The sequence below is a fragment of the Camelus bactrianus genome, chromosome 2 (assembly GCF_048773025.1).
Source record: "Camelus bactrianus isolate YW-2024 breed Bactrian camel chromosome 2, ASM4877302v1, whole genome shotgun sequence".
In the NCBI taxonomy this organism is placed as follows: domain Eukaryota; kingdom Metazoa; phylum Chordata; class Mammalia; order Artiodactyla; family Camelidae; genus Camelus; species Camelus bactrianus.
Window position 1 is genome coordinate 69,372,732 of NC_133540.1, and position 19,419 is coordinate 69,392,150.

A 19,419-nucleotide genomic window follows, 5' to 3' on the forward strand; every position below is an offset into this window, starting at 1 on the left:
TCGTTTTCATTTTTCATGTTTCATTATTTTTTAATGTCCCTCTTTAATTTTTTGCTATTTTATCTTTTACGGCAAAATTTGCCTTACAGTCAATCAGTTATGTGGCAAAAATGACTACGGCAAAGGTGCCTGTGGTTACAGTGCCTAGAGCCCATTCCTGCATAGCTCCGGTGGCTGAAGCCAGTGGAGACTGAGCTCTTTGAACAGGCTGTGCTCAGCCTCACCGCAGTCTCCACCTCTCCTTATCACTTCTGCCCAACCTATTTCACACGTTCCTATTACCTGGCTGCCCTGGGAGGCATGTGGAATGGTGACCTTTAGCTTATGGATTCTGTGCTTGGTCTTTCAGATGATTTCTTCTATGACCTGAGCCATTTGGTTAAATTAAAACCTGGTTAAGTTAGTAACTATTTTCACAAAACTCATCACTTGCTAAATGTTTTAAAAATCTAAAAGGCTTACATTGAAAAATAACAGAGGGAAAAATATGTCTTAAAGGCACAGAATTTGCTATATTGTGCTTTTTGTAAAGTCCAAGAGCCCATATTATTGAAGAAAAGCAGTGTATTGCTTTGGAAAATAATTGATGGGTGAAGTTGGAAGAACACAGTAGAATGGTATTGTATAATTCCTTAATTTCTCTAATTCTTTTCAAACCCCTCTAGGTTCTTAGCTAGGGGGAAAAGCTACTAGTTATAATGACATTGAAATAAAATAGTACTTTTTGATTAAATTAGAAATTTAGAGATTAAAGCAAATTCTCAAACAGATAACCAACTCAGATATGCTGAAGTTAAATGGGTAACATGAATTTCTTTTGGAATTTTAGGTAGATACCAGTAATGTAGATTCTCAGAAGGAAAAAAAATGCTAAATGAAGCTTCTAAATAAAGCATATTGTTGACATAAAGATAAGGAAAGTAGGGGATAGAATGATTAAGAATAGAAATAGAAGTATCATAAGGTCAGAGAAAGAAGAAAAGAGCAGGAAAATGAATAATCAAAACCCAGGAGAAGTGGCCCTGCTCCATGCACCACGTTGGCCACCATTCATTGTGGCCAGGAAGCTCCTCAGTGGCTCAGCCATGGCCCCTGCCTTCTTGCTCCACAGGATATAGTGGTGGTTGGAGAGGAAAACTTCACCACCCCTTGCTACATTCAGCTGGACGCAGAGGCCTGCCACCTCCTCTCTGAGAACCTTGGCACCTACGCCCTGGTTGGGCAGTCCACTACCAAAGCAGCTGCAAAGCGCCTGAAGCTGGCCATCTTTGGGCCGCTCTGCTGCTCCTCTCTGGAGTACAGCCTCCGGGTCTACTGTCTGGATGACACCCAGGATGCCCTAAAGGTAAGTGGCTCCAGCCTGACCCTTCCATCTCACACCTAGAGACGATGTGCGTATATGTGTGCACCCAAGTGTGTGAATACAAGTGTTTGGATTCAAACGATGCAGTTACAGAAACAAATGAGACATTTCTCTGAGGCCGAGCTGATAAATAAGCTGCTTCCATTATGCTGATTCCTCCCAAGGGCTACTTATGTTTACCTTCCTTGATTTCTTTTAATGAAAAATTTAGAAGTGGAAGAATTTGGCAATGAGACCCGTGGATGGTAAATAATCTGCTCCCCTGTTTATCTCAGCTGTGTTCTTCCTATAAAAGGAATTGGCATGATTGCTCACACTGTATGTTCCTCTTGTGTGCTGCTTCATTATATGCTTTCCCATTCTTTTTATGAGGACTGTGAGGAATAGGGTTAGCATTTGACAACAGGCTGCTGCTTTGCAGAATAAATGAGCTTAATTCTTGGTGCTATTATTGCCATCCATTTTCTCCCATTTGAAGCTTTAAAGGATAGAGTAAGTGCCTTTGAAGATGTTATGATCTGGAAGGAAGAATAAAAGGAGTATGCCAAGGAGTCAAGTCAGATTGTGATAAATGCCTGATGAATGCAGGGTTCTGTGTGAGTTCAGGAGAAGGAGGCATCATATTATTTTGAGGAAATCTGAAAAGGAGCTAACATTTGAAACTGGCCTTGATGGAAGGTAGGGTTTGACCAGTGATAATGAGGGGAAAATGCAGGATTTCTGGGTGAAGGTAACAGCATGAAGAAACACAGAGGAGACAGTAAATACAGACTGTCTATGGGCTTGTTGCTTCCAGAAAGCCTAGAACAGTAGATTGGAGTTTTATTGGGATAGACCTTGATGATCAGAGAGAGGATTGGAGATTCAGTTTCTTGGGTTAATGCAGAACTGCTGGAAAGATGTAAATAGAAGAAAAAGATGATTGGAAATGTTTGTTAGAAATATTAGTCTGATGTCAGTGGAAAGATGAGTCAAGTTAAGAAAAGTGTAGTAGAGCTGGGGTGGTGACAGAGGAGTTAGAAGAGAAAAGGTATGAAAGGTCCTATTAAGTAACTCTTGCAGGCCCTGGTGACTCAGCCTGAATGGGTGGGGCAGAAGATCCAGTTTGCCACTAAGTAACAGTAGCAGACCCAGGGGCAGGTAGCTCTGGAGTGTGGATGTGGTGACACTGCCTTTGAAGATTGAGTTAGAGGTATGAATTAAACATCGGGACAAAAGTGCCCAAAGGGACAGTTAGAAATGTAGGTGTGGCTCTCTGAACACAGAGCAGATCCTGAGATACAGACTTAGGAACTAATTATATAATATTGATATTTGTCGTTCATGGTCGTTGGGGAGAATATTAAGGGAGAGTGGAGGGTGAAAATACTAATAAAAATAATAAACATTACTGAGAATTTCCTATGTGCCAGGAAGATTGAGATTCTACATATCTTTTATTAACTCTTTTAATCTTCACAACAACCTGAAGGGTATGGTTGCCCTTGTTTTACAGATGTGCAACCCAAGTCACAGAGAGGTTAAGTAAGATGTCATAGGTCACACAGCTATTGAGTGGAGAAAACAGGCTTCAGGCTTGGGCAGCTGGCAGCATTCTGGGCTGCGTGAAGAGCCACACCCTAGATAGGCACAGGGACGGGGCCCTGCCATTGCACGGGGGGAGTAGGGACAGCCAGCGAAGGAACTACAGAAGGAGGAGCACCCAGGGGAGAAAGAGAAGTGGGAGAAAAATACATCAAAGAAGCCAAGGGAAGATTTTTTTCCCCTGAGGATCAAGGTATTTCCTTCTGGAGTTTCCATCCAGAGAGTACTCTGGGTCATGAAAACTGTTGCACGTTGGGTCCCTGGAAGGGATGAGACGTAGTCAGTCCCTGGATAGATTCTTGATGGTTGAGCCTATAGGAGTTTCAGATGTTAAATAAATGATGTGAACACACAGCTCTAGTGTAAAGCTTAAGGTTACTTCTTTTATATTTCCTGCAAATGTGATACTGCTAAGGCACTGACAGGAGAGAAATCATCCTAGGCTTAAATTCTTCTTAGGGAAAACGGTATTTGTAGGTGAGCCATGGGGTCTGATTAAGGCAAGTCTTTTTAATAATTCAAAGAAAAATCATGGCAAAAAGCATACCATAGAAGAGCTACATCCTATTTGAAATGTCTGCTAACGCACAGTTTGTATTCACACACATAGTTCTTATGCTCAGGCACCCTTGACCTTTCTTCCCAACAGACACGCAAATCCGTGCAAAAAAAAATTTAATAAAATAATTTTGACTGTGTTAATTAGTGAAAAGAGATGCAAATGGTCAACATCAAGAAAGATAGATGAACAGGTTTAAGAAGTAAAAACAACCCAAGGGCAGTTTATATCATGGTCAGTGCTTTCCATGTAGACATTTATAAATTCTCAGCATCTGGGGATCCAGCACTTAGCCTGAAACAAACATGAATAATGGATAAGGCTTTCCTGTACCTCATGGCCTTTTAATAATGCACAAAATACCAAAACCCTAGTTATAGGTAAACGACCTATTCAACACACCGAAGGGACAATTAGTTCTGTCCCGCCAACACTGCCTGATGCCCACGCTTGAATTGGAACTTTGGGGCTGATTAACTCAGAAAGGCCCATTACCTAAATCCTGCCTTCTTGGCACCTTGCCTGCTAATGTTCTCACCAGTCTCTGTCCCATCGCCTTGCTCCTCTGGTCCCCGTTACCCATAAATACTATCTTTTTGCATCGCCCCTTCCAATTACCTCCTCTTCCTTCAGGCCCACCCCACTCCTCACTCCTGCTCATCCTAAATCCCAAATAGTAGTTCTCTACACAGCGCACGTTGGAGTCAGTTTGGGAGCTTTAAAAAAAGACTTTTTTCAGGGTCCCCACCCAGAGGTTCTGGTCTGATTGGTATAGGTGTTGGGTTTGGTTTTTTTGTTTGTTTGAGCACCACCTGGGATACTCTGTTGTGCAACCAAGGTCAAGCTCTATTATCCTAAACAATTTCACAGGTCTTTTGGGAACTTTAATCCTGTTAGTGACAAACTTTCCTCCATACTCAAATCGTCTTCTCCCCCATTCCTTTACCTGCTCACATTAACCGCAACTGGATCTTCCATCCTTTCTGTCCCTAACCTGCGTCCCTTACAGCCCCTGCAGTGAGGACGACACCCTCTGACTAACCACACAGCCAAGAGGAAAAGTTCCACTTCTAGGGCATGGCTGTACTTCTGGACTGGCTGTTTTTGTTTTGTTATTCTTTATTCTGTTACTCTGTGATTCATTATCCATTTCAGTTCCTTAGCACAGAATCCCCTTAACACTAATCTCCGTCCTGGCAGTACCTGCCTCATGGTCTTTCTTCCCACTCACTTTATTCCCATCATCCTCTCAAATTCAGAATCACCAGTCATCTTCAGCTCCTTTGCCCAGATTTACCCTAGTAACCCTCACATCATCCTCATTTATCCACCACCAGCGTAGATGCACTTCCTCCTCGTCAGGAACTGCACCAAGGTCTCTGCCAGCCAGGACCCCCACCTGTGAAACCATCTGACCTTCCATGTCTCTCACACAGGTGCGTGTAAGCTGTGCTTTGCTCTGAAGGGAGACCTTCAACCTTCCCTGGCCTTCTGGTCCACAGACCTTCATTTGCACTGACCCGTATCTATAGGGAACTCACTTCCACTCTGAAATCTCTTGCCATCCGAAGCTGCAGCAGGTTTTTCTAATTTCTGTAGTTGCAGGTGACCTCCACTGAGCAAGCCCTCTGCTTCTGCTTCCGGGCTATTAAGTTTCTCTAAAAATTCGTAAATTTCTGATTGAGTCTCTTATACTCCGAAGACATCTGCCCTGAACCGTGGCTCTGCTGCTACTCCACGGTCCTTTTATTTCTCTCTTCCTCACTAGTGCGATTTCACACAGCTCTTCTTCCGGCTCTCTCCCCGTCGCCCCAAATCCCTGATTGTTCCGCAGCCCCTTCATGCTTTGACCTGACGCCTGTGGTGCCACTCAGGGGACACCCCCTCCGCTGCTGTTCTTCACCCTGCAGACCTTTTATTTCAGCCTCTTCTCACCGAGTCTGAGCTCTGACGAGAAGGAGCTCTACTTGTCTGCACTTTAATCCAGCTCCTCCACCACCTCTACCTCCAGCCCAGCAAATGATGCCTGAAAGTGGGTCTCCCGGGACTTGGTATTTTCTTAGTTACCACTCTGGCCTGGGCATTAATTGCAGAAATCCTCCCAGAATGTTGAACGAGGGCAGAGAGGGAAGTCCCGTACAGCACCCATTTTCAGGTCAGAACCACAGTCTGGAGAAAAAGGCCGTGCCCAGCGCCTCAATCTGAACATACCGGGAGCCTTAATTCCCACTTGTTATCACATGTGCTTATTGTCCATGTGGCTGGGAAAAAAAGAGACCCCACATCTCCCGATGTGTGGGGGGTCTCAGCAACCGCGGGGCATTCTTTCATCTCCTCACCTACCTCTTTGAGTTCAGCAGCTTTTGTGACAGTTTCCCTGAGTTTTGTTACACTTGGAAGCAAAAATGGTCATCTGAAACTTAAAAGCTGCATTTAGCAATGTGGAAGCATTGATGGAGAGTTAGAATGCCTACAGTGACTGCTGGGGTGCAGGTCAGGGCTGCCGGGGGACAGTGGGATTCTTTTCTGCACCGTTTAGGTGGATTTGTTTTTCCCTTGTGCGTGTGCTGGGAGGACCAGCGGGAGCTGTGTGCCAGCTGAGTCCATGTAAAGAGATAAAGATGCTAAGAGCTGGGGGAGTGGTTTAGAACCAATGCTGTTCTCAGATAGAGGGGTCACTTCTGTTGAAAAGACTGAGTTGGGTTATGTCATGGCTTTTCTTTTTACCTCCTCTTCAGGTGATTAAAGCAATAGTGGTATTCTCCTTTCATTGTTTGCCAAGACTTAAATCCTAATACAAATAGACCAGAAATTAACAGAGAGCAAGGTTACATTTGGGGTGAGTTTAAAAACACCCAGGGAGAAACTGCTTCTGTGCTGACATAAGTAATTTCATCCCCACTATCCTAGGGGTACAGTTAGAAGACTCTCCTTTCCTAATAAAGGGGTTAACACTAAACCCTGAACCTAAAAGAGGAGTTATTTGCATATAGTATGGGCAGTGCGTGGATGTTAGCTGAATTTGTGACAAACGTGTACGTGATACAAACCAAATGGTGTGTATCCGTGTAAGCTGGCTTTCTTCATGTAGTCGTTCGGCAGGGAAGAGTTGCCTTTGGATTACTTCAGTTTTCACATGCCTAATACGGGCTGTGACATAGCGCGGTAACCCTATGAAAGATCATACTGTGTGAAAAGATAAGAAAAATGAAACACTGAAAGTGAAAGAAAGTGGGAAGTCTAGTTGAGAATTGTGTGATGCTCGGTTTCTTGGGCCGCAGTCGTAGACTGTTATTATAGGTAGCTTGTTAGCGGTCTTACTTCATCCTGCCACCTGGTGCTCCCTCCCCAGTGTCCTTCTGATGCCCCTCCACGGCCAGCTGTGACCCTACTGAGCTCAGAACATGTCAGACCTGCCTCTCCTGGGACAGCTAAGGCTGGCCCTCCACTGGGTTGGCCCCACTGACCGTATCTGTCTTTCAGTTCCCTTAGACAACCTCAAAACTAGCCTGATTTGTGCTTCATACTTCCAGGATCCTGGTCTCTGGAATTAAGCACATCCACACATGTAACACAGATAACAGCAGCAACAGCAACAGGTGTGTTAAAGCTGACAAGTGTGTGTTCCCGGCCCAGTGTGTGGAAGGAAGCATGGTGCGGCAGGAAAGCTTGGGTCCAGCCGGCCGACTCCATTGGTTCTGCCCCTCCTCAGCTCCGTGGCCCTGCTCATTGAACTTGGCCTCCTCAGACAGTCATTTGGTCTGCGTCAGAGACCCTTAGAAGATTCAAGTTGACCAAAGTTATTAAATTTCCTGGCACAAAATAGTCACTCAGTAATGTTAATTATCCATAGGTAGGCATTTAGATTATAATGGCATTTTGAAGATAATGGCTCAGTGAAGACCTTAACTCTGTTGGTGATGTAATTGTGCAGTGAGTTTCAGGTTTGGTAGCAGGCCGGGTCGGCTGTGTAGGGACAGCTATTTAAGCAGGTCAGCTATTTGGGGACAGGGTTCGTTTTGATGTCTCTAAATTTATCCTGTCTTTATCATCTTCCCATGAGACTTAGCCCTCACCCTGTCATATATTTTCAGAATGACCTGCAGTGTCAAATTTATGTTTTGAGAGAGGGGAAAGAGAGAAGAAGAAATAGAAGTTGGAGTAGACAGAATAATGGCTCCCCAAAGATATCTACACACAATGTTCAGAACCTGTGAAGATGTTACCTTACATGGGAAAGGAGACTTTACAAATATGATTAACAGTATGGACCTTGAGATGGAGAGATTATCCTGGATGGACAGTCAGGGTGGGTCTGATCTAATTACTTAGTGCTTCAAAGTGGGGAACCTTTCCAGCTCTGATCAAGTGGAGATATGACCATGAGGAAGGATCAGAGATGCGCCATCGCTGGCTTTGAAGATGGAGGAGGGGACCATAAGCCAAAGAATGTAGGCAGCTCTGGAATGCGGAAAAGATGAAAAAGCAAATTCTTCCCTAGAGCCTCCAGAGAGGAAGGCAGCACTACCACCACCTTGATTTTCGTCCAGTGGGACCTGTGCCAGACTTCTGACCCCCAGAGGGTAAGGAGACAAGTGTGTGTTCTTTAAGTCACTAAACCCATTGTCGTTTCTCACTGCAGAAACAGGAAACTAATATAGAAGTTAAAAATAAATGTTGAAGGGTGAGAAGAAATACAACATGACTCCAGAGGGTCTAGAATGACCTAAAAAGTCCTGTTCCCGATACACAGATGTGTGAGGTCATCTTTTCCTTAGAAGTAAGCCCAGATGTGCGCAAGTGACACGGCCGCTTCCGTGAGTGCTACCCTTTGGCATTTTGCTTTAAAAGTGTCACAGACAGACGTGACTGGGCAGCTGGCCATGGCAGCCCAGACCCAGCACCCGTGGTGGTGGCAGCTGTGGGAGCAGCAGGCAGAGCCCTTGAAACGAGGGGCCTTGACGGGAAATGTTTGCATATGGTCACCTGAGTCCAACCTTGTTATTACGAGGGATGAAGTATGGCAGATAGACTCAGGGAGAGCAGAGCACCCGGCGTGAGCACAGGAGGAGGAAATAATGCAGCGAGGCTGGGTGCCTGTGATGAGGACCCCAGCAGGTGGGAGAGGCCGGCTGACAGTCAGATGTTCCCACAGCCGGCTCTGCAGCCTGAGGCCCGGGGCTGGAAGAGGGGTCCACCTGCGGGGGCTGCAAGCAGTGTCTCTGGAAAGCTGGCAGGGAACAGGAGAGGATGGCCCTCTCTCTGGCCTCCGCTTTGGAAGCGTACAGGCCCACACCTGCGATGGCGACAGCAGAGATGGCCTCTAGCAAAGAGAGATTTCTCATCCCTAAATGACAGGGGCAGGTTTCAACACAGGAATAAGGAAGGCATAGGAGCAAAGCAGGTTCCATGCAATCTGATGGGAGATGTGATTTTTTAAAACACCAGGCAGTGCAGTCGTTGAGGGTTGGTCTTTTGAGGTTTAATGTGTGTTGCACGCTGAACGTCTGCCTGTTTGTTCTTTGTGCCTGGAGAGCCCTGAGTTGATGTGGCAGAACTTGCCAAAGGTGGGGTGCAGGTCTGCAACTGCACAACTCGGCTTCCACGCTTGGTCCAGCACCCTCCCCTCACAGAGGGTGGATTAAGGGTCCCTCTCCGTTGAGCCGTACATCCAGACCGAACTGAAAACCCCCGCGTGCAGGGCTGGCTGCTGCCCCATCTACTGCCCTTTGTGTTCTCACCCAGCACGGTCATCTCCGTGTGTCCTCATGAGAGCCACGTCCACCTGCTCAGGTTCCAGGTGCCACCCCCAGGCTCCTTGGCCGCAGTGAATACAGCCCATTCAGGACTCTGTGCTTCTGTCAAGAATAGAGTGTGCAAACAGGGCACATCTAGACGATGCCGAGACAGAAGGGAGACACAATAAAACAAAGCATTAATTTAACCTCCTCCAACTTTCTTTTCTCGAAGAGATTTTAATGTGTTACATGGGATTTAAGTTTCATCATTTGTGTCTCCCTTTCTGTAGCTGGTAAGACTTCTAAGAAAAGGAGAGGAGTGATAGAGTCATTGGAGGGAAGATGAGAGAGAGAGAGAAGGAAAGCTAAAGGCTAGATAACTTGCACATTGGATAACTTATAAAGAAACTGGAAGCTAAAACAGGTGTCTTTAAGGGGGAAGAATATAACTCAGGTGGTAGGGCACATGCTTAGTGCACACAAGGTCCTGGGTTCAATCCCCAGCACCTTCTCTAAAAAAAAAAAAAAAAAAAAAAAAAACAAGTAAACCTAATTACCTCCCCCCAATTTTTTTTTAAGATTAAAAAAATTAGAACAAGTGTCTTCAAAGAAACAGGCACAATTCAGAGCAGTGGTGTGAGAGAGGAGGTGAGTCTTTGAGCAGGACCAGGGATGTCAGAGCATGGGGTGAGGGGGATTGGAGAATGAGGATGAACACAGAGTGTGGAGGACCAAGCCAGGGCCCCAGCACCTCACACAGCTCCTTGCACAGTCACTGCTTTGCACTGGGACAGAGAGTTGTCACATTCCAGCAGATGCCCTTCAGGCATTTCCATATACTCAGCCCTGTCACCTAGGCAGCCGCATCACCTGGGGGCTCCTGTGTGCACCAGCTATGAGACAGGGATGAAGCCGGAGGAGGAGGAACAGGAGGCAGAGGTGGAGGCAGAGTTAGAGGCAGGCGTGGTTAATGCGGAGGGAAAAATTGGGGTTAGGGAAACCAGAGGGTAGGAGTTGTTGGGCTCTCCAACGCGCCTTGCTCTGTCAGGCTTAATGAGGGCAGATCCCACCCTCTTAGAGCCAGGAGAGTTCCGAGTGCAGGCCAGAGGTGTCCGTTTGTACGCACAGACCTTTAAAACAGCTTGGATTTATTGTGGCTCTTAAGTGGCCCAGGCTAATGGCTTGGCATGGATAATGTCTTGGTTTAATTGGTTATTGTGAAAGATGTTTGTTTCTACTGTGGAATCCCTTGTCCCTGCCTTTGGAACAATCCCTCACAGGCTCCACAGAGGAGCCTGCATTGGGGCGGCCACCACACCGGGGAAGCAGCCGTTCCACGAGATTGCTCAGACCCCAGCGGACACCAGGCTCTGAGGCACAGGAGGCTCCTCCTGGTGACGTGGGGTTTGTGTGCGTGTTCCCGTGGAAGGAGGGGCTGGAGACATTTCTGCTGATAACTGACCCCTGAGAGAGTCTTTTCAAGGCGAAATTGGAGGGGTGGCAGTAGAACTGACAGGCAGGCGGGAAGTGACCCCATCTATAGACACCCATCGAGGCAACCTGGAGCCTGAACAAGGCAGTAGAGGTGTGGCCAGGAGGGAGGACAGCCTTTGCTAGGGAAGGTGACATTTATATTTCTGAGAGGAAAGAGCCTAGATGATCTTAATTCCTATTATGGCATTTCTTTCCAAGGTCACGGTATTTTTCTTAAGTCTTCCTAAGTCTTTTGACCTTAAATATATTTCATTCCTATCCTCTTTTAAGGTATGTGAAATATCCTAACCATTGGGACCCAAAAGCAACCTGGGTCCCAAAAGAAGCTGTCTTAGAGCTGAGCACGTCGAGTTACGTGTTTGTATGTTGGCACTCCCCTCACCTGTGGTCCATGAGTGTGGTTTGAGGCAGGGACCAAGACCGAGTCGCCTGTGTCCCAGAGCCTGACACAGTTCCTGGTGGGTGTATTAAATGAATACTCCCAGGGAGATTAAGAGGAAGGCATTTAACTGTGAAGCTGTATCTTATTGATTCATACATCTGTTATTTTTACGTTCTCTGACTTACCTGTATCATATGTGTAATAACCAAGATGATTTCATGCAGAACTCAGAAAACCAAGCTTTTTAAAATATGTGACACTATTTTTTAAGTGGGCTTAGCTATAAAATACCTGAAGTTATGACACTTCAGCCACAACAATAGGGAACAAAAGCCTACCAAGTGGGCACGCCTCTTGTTTCCTGACACAAAATTTATACATGGGATTCACCATACGTAGCAAGTCGTCGCTCTCTCGTGTGCTTTTAGATGATTTTAGTTTCAAAGGAGTTGTTTTGTTTGATTGTAGTATCTTTAATTCACACTTTAATTTTTTTTAATTTGTGCTTTTGGTTATTGTCTTTTTTTGTTGTGTTTCCTTAAGTTGAACATCTTGAGTGTGATGTTACCAGTTGCTACTTTACAGGAAAAAATGTTAAACTCAAGTTTGGTAAGGATTCTTCTTACTGATGAATCATTTACTCCTGAGCCGATTTCTCCCAGAGTTCAAGTGGAAGGACAGCTGTCCCAGCCAGCAGTCTCCAAAGTGGAGTTCACACCCCCACCCCGGCCAGTGAGCCTTTGGGGCAGAAAAGGAAAATATTAGCACTTCTGTGTCTATTCATCTCAGTCCCTACTTGTAACCTTAGGTATATTTTTTAATATAGTAACATACTGAGATATTATAGGTATATAACTTATAATGAAACATAAACAAAATGTATGCTCGATTTTTTGACTGATGGGCTGTGCAAATATGTTTAGAGACCGCTGCTCCAAGCATGGGTGTGTTCTAGTGGGCAGTTCATCTCTCACCGGGGGTCCTGGCCAACTGAATGGGAGACAGAAGTCAGGTTCCTCCCAGCTCTGTGTCACTCCTGGTTGGTGAAGAGATGGAGAAATTACAAATATGGAGACAGAGTAGGTTCTCCAGCCCCGTTGTCTTTCAAATGGCACTTTACTTGGTACTTTGTCAAAAAAAAAAAAACAAAAAAAAACCAAAAACAGGCTTATGCCAACTCAGTCTCTTTCCTCACTGGGAAGAACTCTTTACCATGACTTTCGAGGTCAGTGTCATAGAAGCCAAGGACTGAGCCTTATTCTTGGCCTGTTTCCAGCCCAGACTTTGCACTCAAAACATGGTATTTGATTTCTTGACTTCAAGTTCTTGGGCAATAGGCAGTTGAGGTTTCTTTCAGTGGTCCTCCCTGCCAAGAAAACTGGTCATGTTCTCCATTACCCCTGGCAATCTTGTGTTGATCGTAGGAATGGGGTGTGGATTATACATTGTTGGGTACAATTACCTCCCGGAAGTCTTCTTTTAGACATCCCAGGGAGATAATTTGGACATAATGAAGATCTATAGTAATCAGATAATTACTATCGATTGCTCTTTAGATGTCTTGATGAGGTAATTAGGGTGTACTGGAAAGAAGCTAGAACTGATTGATTGGCATGACTGTAATCGCAAAGATTTCTAATTATGTTTCTTTTCTTCTAATGGCTTATAAACAAACATCATTTTAGCTTTAGAATTTGTCAGGTGCCAGGTTCACTGGGAACATCAGCTTTCTCTATTATGCTAACTAGACACCAAACATGATCAACATAAGCTCATTATGCCTTCCTGCTGAAGCAGAAGAAACCACAATTAACCCTCCCTTTCCTTATTCGTCTTCATTTCCACATGGCCAGATTCTTGTCAAGGAATGGCGTGCGAAGTGTTGTGGGAGGGCGTTCCATGAGGAGCACGTGTAACTGTGGGCCGGTCAGATTTCAGTGGCCTGCTGGGGACCCTCGGAGCCTGCTGAGCTGCAGGCACAGCAGAGCCAGGGCATGGTGACACGACATATGTGTTGGGGTGGCTGACCGGTGCGGTGGGCTGGGGGCTGGCTGACGGCTCAGGCTTCTGTCACAAGTAATAGCTACTCATCAGCTACCAAGGTTGAATATTCTCGGTGTCAGTACTCTCAGGCATCTGGACCATGCCCGTCTCTCCATCAATGGGCTATTGCCTCATCTCTTCCATTACGCACTAATTAGAGGGGTCCCTGTCTGAGACCACAGTCCACATTACCCTCATATTCCCTGCACCTTATAGGACCTTTCAGCAGCTTGCTTTGCACAGAATAATGACTCAAAGATGATGGACGCTCAGAACCACTAAAGGAGCAATTTGAAATGAGCTGTTTCCATTTAATCAATGATGTTGGTAAGCTCTTCACTTACTAGACTACATTTCAGTGACCCCAACTCAGTTTTCCACTATGACCAGCTATCTTTGCAGGTCGGGGTTCCTAATACCTGCGTGTAGAATAGCCTGAATGATCACCTGTGGGATGGAACCCCATGCTTTCAATCATGATCTCCCCAAAGAAAAAAATCGTATTTTGTGTTTATATCTGTATAAAATCTAGTATTTTCCTGAACTCCTTAAAAAAAAAAAAAGTTATAAATGGCTGCCTGTTTGCATCACTGAAACTTTTAAGGCACAAGAAGAGCAAAATGCATAGGGATGGTTCAGACAGCATAGGAGGCTCAGGATATTTTGTTCATCGATAACTTATGGTTTGCTGATGTTTGGATAATTGTAGCTGTAGTTGTAAATGCTTCATTAACTCCCATTAACTAGACTGAGGAATGGAAGTAGATGGAGAATGTATCTTCATGTTACATCTTTATAGCGTAAGTAAAGTTACATAGCAAAATTTTTAATCAGCCACAGTTCTTGAGAAATGAGGTGTTTCTTAAAAAAATTTAATCTGAGTTTCTATTTAGATTAATATTTGGTGCTGAAAAAAACCTTCCTACTGTTATCAGTGTATTTTCCTCTAATAAGACATCTAATGAGCATATTTTAATTTTTTGATATTTGGGAATTGTGTAATGGATAATTTTAAGCAAAAATTTTATCTTTGTAGGTAAAAAAACTGAAACAGAAAAAGCACCCAAAACACATTTGAAATTTTTATTTGTTGGCTGGTGTTACCAATCTAAGATACGATTTATTTTTTAGTTATTTGCCCCTTTCTCTAAAAGTTCATTGAAAATCTACTTACTTACCCATTTGCCTGCATTTCTATTTTTTCTTTTATTGATGTTTCTTCCCATTTTGGTTTTGTTTGTTACTTCCCTGCATCTGACTAAATATTCCACTTGTCCGTCAGGAGGTGCAGACTGTACTGAACGTGCCCCACGACATAGTGTGATGTGGATTGCTGAAACAGCCCATGGTCAGTAAGGGCCCAGTCACATGCAAACTGACCAGGGCCTCAGCTGGTGGGAGTCGCAGGGTCTCGAGGCTGCAGAAGGGACGCCATGCGTTGCAGTTAGGTGTGGCAGGGGAGGCACACTGGGGACGCATGTCACGGAAGTGACACAGGGCAGTCATTTGCTTTTGGGCATGTCGTTGCAGGAAGTTCTGCAGCTCGAGAGACAGATGGGAGGACAGCTCCTAGAAGAACCTAAGGCTCTTCACTTCAAAGGCAGCAGCCACAACCTGCGCCTGTCCATTCATGACATTGCCCACTCCCTCTGGAAGAGCAAACTGCTGGCCAAGTACCAGGTAAGGTTCCCCAGCTGAACTAAAGGCTTGGAGACATCTCCGAGAAAGAGGGCTAGAATGATTTAGACAGAAGATACTCCCTTCCTTGAAAGTAATCCTACATCAGGACTTGCTTTGCCAAAATAGTTTGGGGTTGTGTAGGATTTTTGAAAAACACTCTAGACATACTTGAAGAAATGCTTTTTTCTTAATTCTCTTTCAGGTAAGTGTACTATCATTGTTTTATTTTTAGTAAATAAGACTTCCAAGTCCATCATTTCAGTTCATTTTCTGAGTAAAAGTTAATATGGAATGGATAACAGCCAGTCTCAAATGCTTTCATAGAAGAAAGAGAAGAACATGGTTATCCCATGTGACACAATTGAGGCCCCAGCCTGGCCGGGACAGTGTCTTTACATTGAAAATTTAGAAGGAACCTCAGCTTGGAAACTGGAGTAGCAAGTAAAAATAAACGATGGTCAGGATTTTATTAGAGAACAGCATAAAAATACTGGTCCCAAGTTCCAACGTATGTACCTGTGGGAAAAACAGGATTCTCCTCCCCTCCACCGGGCAGTCTGAGCTCTCAGGAGGCTGTGTGACGGGCTCCATAGCCTCAGAGCCCGTCCTGGGAGACAGACACACCTAGATAAGCAGGGATCCTTGTCTCCACGTGTGTAAACCCAACCCCGCACACCGCGCCACAGCTGAGCTGGCTGTGCCTTTCTGCTGTAAATCAGTGAGCATGCTAGGGGGGCTGAGGGGAAGGTTTTCAGCTGCTTTCTTACTCTCAGTCTGGTACTTAGACCGGAACTGTGGGGAACAAACCTAGTTCGCCACCAGTCTCGAACTTTGATGTGGGGGTGTGCTAGCTCTTCTGTGTAACTCAGCACTTGATTGAGAGATTGGCTTTAACTTTCTCTTTAAAACCCTCCCTTTGCTTTCTCCTTCCTCTAGTTTTGCAACTGCCATAAAACTCCACAAATCTTCCCCTTTTATGAACAATTTCTTTTGCGTAGTCATAATGGAAAATGCTGTTTTTCTAATAATGATCATCTGATATTAGCACAGGCTAAGCCTGGTTCCTCCCACCTGCCAGACTCCCTTGTACTTTGGCTGATCTCATTTAACCCCTTCCTTTCAGGTACTCTTCCTTAGTCATCTTTCACAGATGAGGAAACTGAGGCATGGAAAGCTTAAGTAACTTGCCCCAAATCACCAAGTAAGCCAGGGGAAGCAGTCTTGCTTGTACTGAATTTGGCTCCAGAGCCTCTGTTCTTAACGTGTTCTCCCATTTTTTTTAATGTGTCACTCTTTTCTTTCCTTTACTGAGAACAAGATTCTAGGGTGGGCTCTGCATGGTTGTCTAGACCCACAGACAGTCACGTCCGTGAGAGGTTTGGTGCTCTCTAGGCCAAGAACTTTCCGTGGCAGCCCCAGCCTCTGGTTTCCAACTTGGAGTGAGTCTTGGGTTCCCCGTCCCCTGCATCATCCTTTAGACTTTCTGTGCTTTTCTCCAGGACAGCAAGGCAGGAACTCCTTCTAATGGACAATGAGTAGGATGTGTAGGTTTCATTTTGGGAATTTTCTAAACCTTAAAAAATCCCTTACGATGGCTTTGTTGTCAATGACAGAGAAGTGGCAGACTTGCTTAGGGGTATGGGTTCTGGGGCTGATTCCCTGGGCTGTGACCTCAACTCTGCCGCTTACTAGCTGTGGGACTCTGGGTAAGTTATTTAACCTCTCTGAGCCTCAGGGTTTTCATCTGAAAAGTGGGTCGGGCTGTACTTGTCCACGGGCCTGTTGTGAGGATTAAATGAGGTGATATGTGTCACAAACACTGAGACAAGCACTTGGCAGCACTGTGTCAACACTTCCATCTGTTTTAGGAAATTCCTTTCTACCATATCTGGAGTGGGTCTCAGAGAAACCTCCACTGCACGTTCACTCTGGAAAGATTTAGCCTGAACACAGTGGAGCTGGTCTGCAAGCTGTGTGTGCGGCAGGTGGAAGGAGAAGGGCAGATCTTCCAGCTCAGCTGCACCGTGTCTGAGGTGAGAGGCGCTCATCTGTCTTTGATCGATCAGGGAGGGACGGAGCTCGGGGAGGAGGAGGGGGGTGAAAAGTATCTCCACGGAGGCTCGAGGGGAAGTCCTGAAGAGCTCTCTGGAGGGCCTGCTTGTTAATAGAAAAAGAACACAAGAGAGGATCCTTTTCAAAAAACAAGCCTTTTTATATGTTGTGACATGAATTTAAGGATAATGGTTTCACTTTTTACACAGATCTGAATTTCAAGTATAAGGTTTAATTTAGGTAGCTGCACAATGGAGTAACTTTCCCAAAGCTTCCCCCCTGCACCTTGTTCCTGCACCCCTGCCTTTCCTCGGAACCCGCCCACCTTGGTCTGAGTGCGTGCTGCCTGCCCCTCCTTTTCCTTTTTTCTCTGTTGAAAGGAGAAATCTCTTGGTCTCCGTGCTTTCTTATACATCAGCCTCCAAATAGAAGAGATGCCTTTTCCCCCCAGGGTGGGAGAGATGGTCCCGAAATAGAAGTAACATCTCCACATTTTCCCCCAGTGGCCGCGACATTGCTTTGCCTTGTGGTGACCCTCACTCCCTTCAGGTGGGAATTTTTATACATCCCTCTTACAGAAGTAAGTCATCACTGATGTTTAAAACTTCTCTGGATAGAAAGAGGGGGGAGGGGCTCGTGATCTTAGCGGTTACCTGGCACCCCATAGCTTGGAGTTAGAACCGTGGAAATCCTTCAGGCTGCAGGAAGAAAAGGATACAGCCGCTGGGCAGAGGCAGAGCCTTCTGGCCCATGGAGCTAAGGTGGGCCCTGCTCTCTGTGCCACATAGCACAGAACTGTCGTATTTTAGGGCTACAGCAGGACAGTGCATGATTTAAAAGACTGCTTCTCCCCGGCTGTCTCGTGCACAGTGAAGAATGAAATGTCACCACCGTGTTAGGTGTGTCTCGCTCCCCACGTAGTATTTACAGACTGTCTTCCTTAGCAAACTCAGGAGGGTGCACGTCAGCCTTGACGCCGCCGCATCCCTTTCCCACAGCCCACGAGGCGTGGCCATCGTTTCCTCCTGCCGCTTCAGGAGACTTTCGACTCATAAACAACTTTAGTCACAGACCTCAGTGACATTCACAAGGCATGATCTTGGTGTCAGGGCGCCATGGCAACCGCCGGGCCTGGCGACGTGCAGGCCTATCTCCCGGGCCCACAGCACCACCCCTGCTGGCTCGGGAGGGTGTTTTCACTTTCCAGGCCCAGCAGGCCTGCAAAGTTCAGTAACCACCCAGCTCCAGGGACAACAAAGGCTGCGGACTGTTGTGGGGGAGGAGGAGGTCTACTCCTTTGATGCTTGCTCTCTGTTCAGCGTGAGTGTCTGCTGTGTGATGAAAAGGTGGACCAGCTGCAGCTGCCTCTGAAAGCGCGCCGGTCGGTCCTGGCTCCCCCAGCAGGCTCGCCGCCGAGAGACCGTCGTATGGTCTCATCACAGCTTAAGGACTTTCTTTCTCGTGCCAATGTAGAGGAAAGATGATTTCTTTTGCAGCTTGGCAGCAGTCATCTCAGAGGCCTAGGGACAGACGAGCACATTTAACAGAGGATGACCCGAGTCAGATGACTTTGGGGATTAAGGGGCACTCTGCGGCTTTTACTTCTGGGTCACTGAGTCCCACCATTGTTGTTAGCATTTGAATGTGGTGGATGCAGCCCAGAGAGGATGAGTCGGGGGCTGATGTTGGGGAGCGAGGCTCTGCAGAGCCCTGAGGCCTGGACCCTCATCAAAAGCTCCAAGGAGGGGTGCCCTGTGATTGACAAGCCATAACTAACCAGAGAAAAGGCTCCGTCGGTGGCATCTGTCTTCTGGACAGCGCTCCTTCCGAGGGTCACACGGCAAGCTGGCAGGTGGGCTGGGGGTGCAGTTCCAATGTTCTGTCTCCCAAGAATGAGCTGACTTTCCAGGAATGTGCTGCCCCACCCCCCAGCCACCCTCCACCCCTCATCAAGTTGCTAAAGCGACTTGGCCCTTGGCCTCCCTAGTCAGGAGGAGGACCTGCCCCCCTCCCCAGGAGAGCAGGCTGTGCTTGACATAGACCGTAGTGATGCCAAGAGAGCCTTGGCTAGAGATGCCTTAACTAGATATAAAGCCTTTAGTCTCAGAGATGAAATTTCAGAATGAGAACGTCTAGAAGAGTTAAGAATATGGGTATGAATGAGTATCAAAATGTAAATGATGAAAGACGTTGTTTTGAGGGCATGGGGAAGTAGCAACGGGGAAGCTACTCATCACCACCGAGAGAAAAAAATGTAGAAAAGAGAAACTTAGTCTCTTCAGGACTTGTATTTTGTTTTAACTATAGACAAAGACATTACAACCCTGTTAACTACTGACCCTCGGCACTTTTGAGCACGTAAAGAACAGTAGTAAAAATGTACAGAGCCTCACTCTGCTCTCATCATCCTGTTTCCCTCTTTTGTTTTCTATAACCTGTTCAAAACCACCCCTGGGAAAATCTAGTTTTCTAAGTGACTTCACAAAGGACTGGATTTCTCCTGGGGAGTGTTGAAAATGTGAGC

General features: G+C 46.0%; 1 protein-coding gene across 2 annotated transcripts in view; it reads left to right on the plus strand.

The window, feature by feature from the left end:
* UNC5C (unc-5 netrin receptor C) overlaps positions 1-19,419 on the plus strand; it is a 338,296-nt gene that overhangs the window by 314,326 nt on the left and 4,551 nt on the right. For both annotated transcript variants that reach the window (XM_074343589.1, XM_074343600.1), the window contains 3 exons: positions 1,112-1,345; positions 14,694-14,843; positions 16,712-16,876. In XM_074343589.1, the coding sequence (XP_074199690.1) occupies positions 1,112-1,345; positions 14,694-14,843; positions 16,712-16,876 (549 nt within the window). The remainder of the gene's footprint in view (positions 1-1,111; positions 1,346-14,693; positions 14,844-16,711; positions 16,877-19,419) is intronic.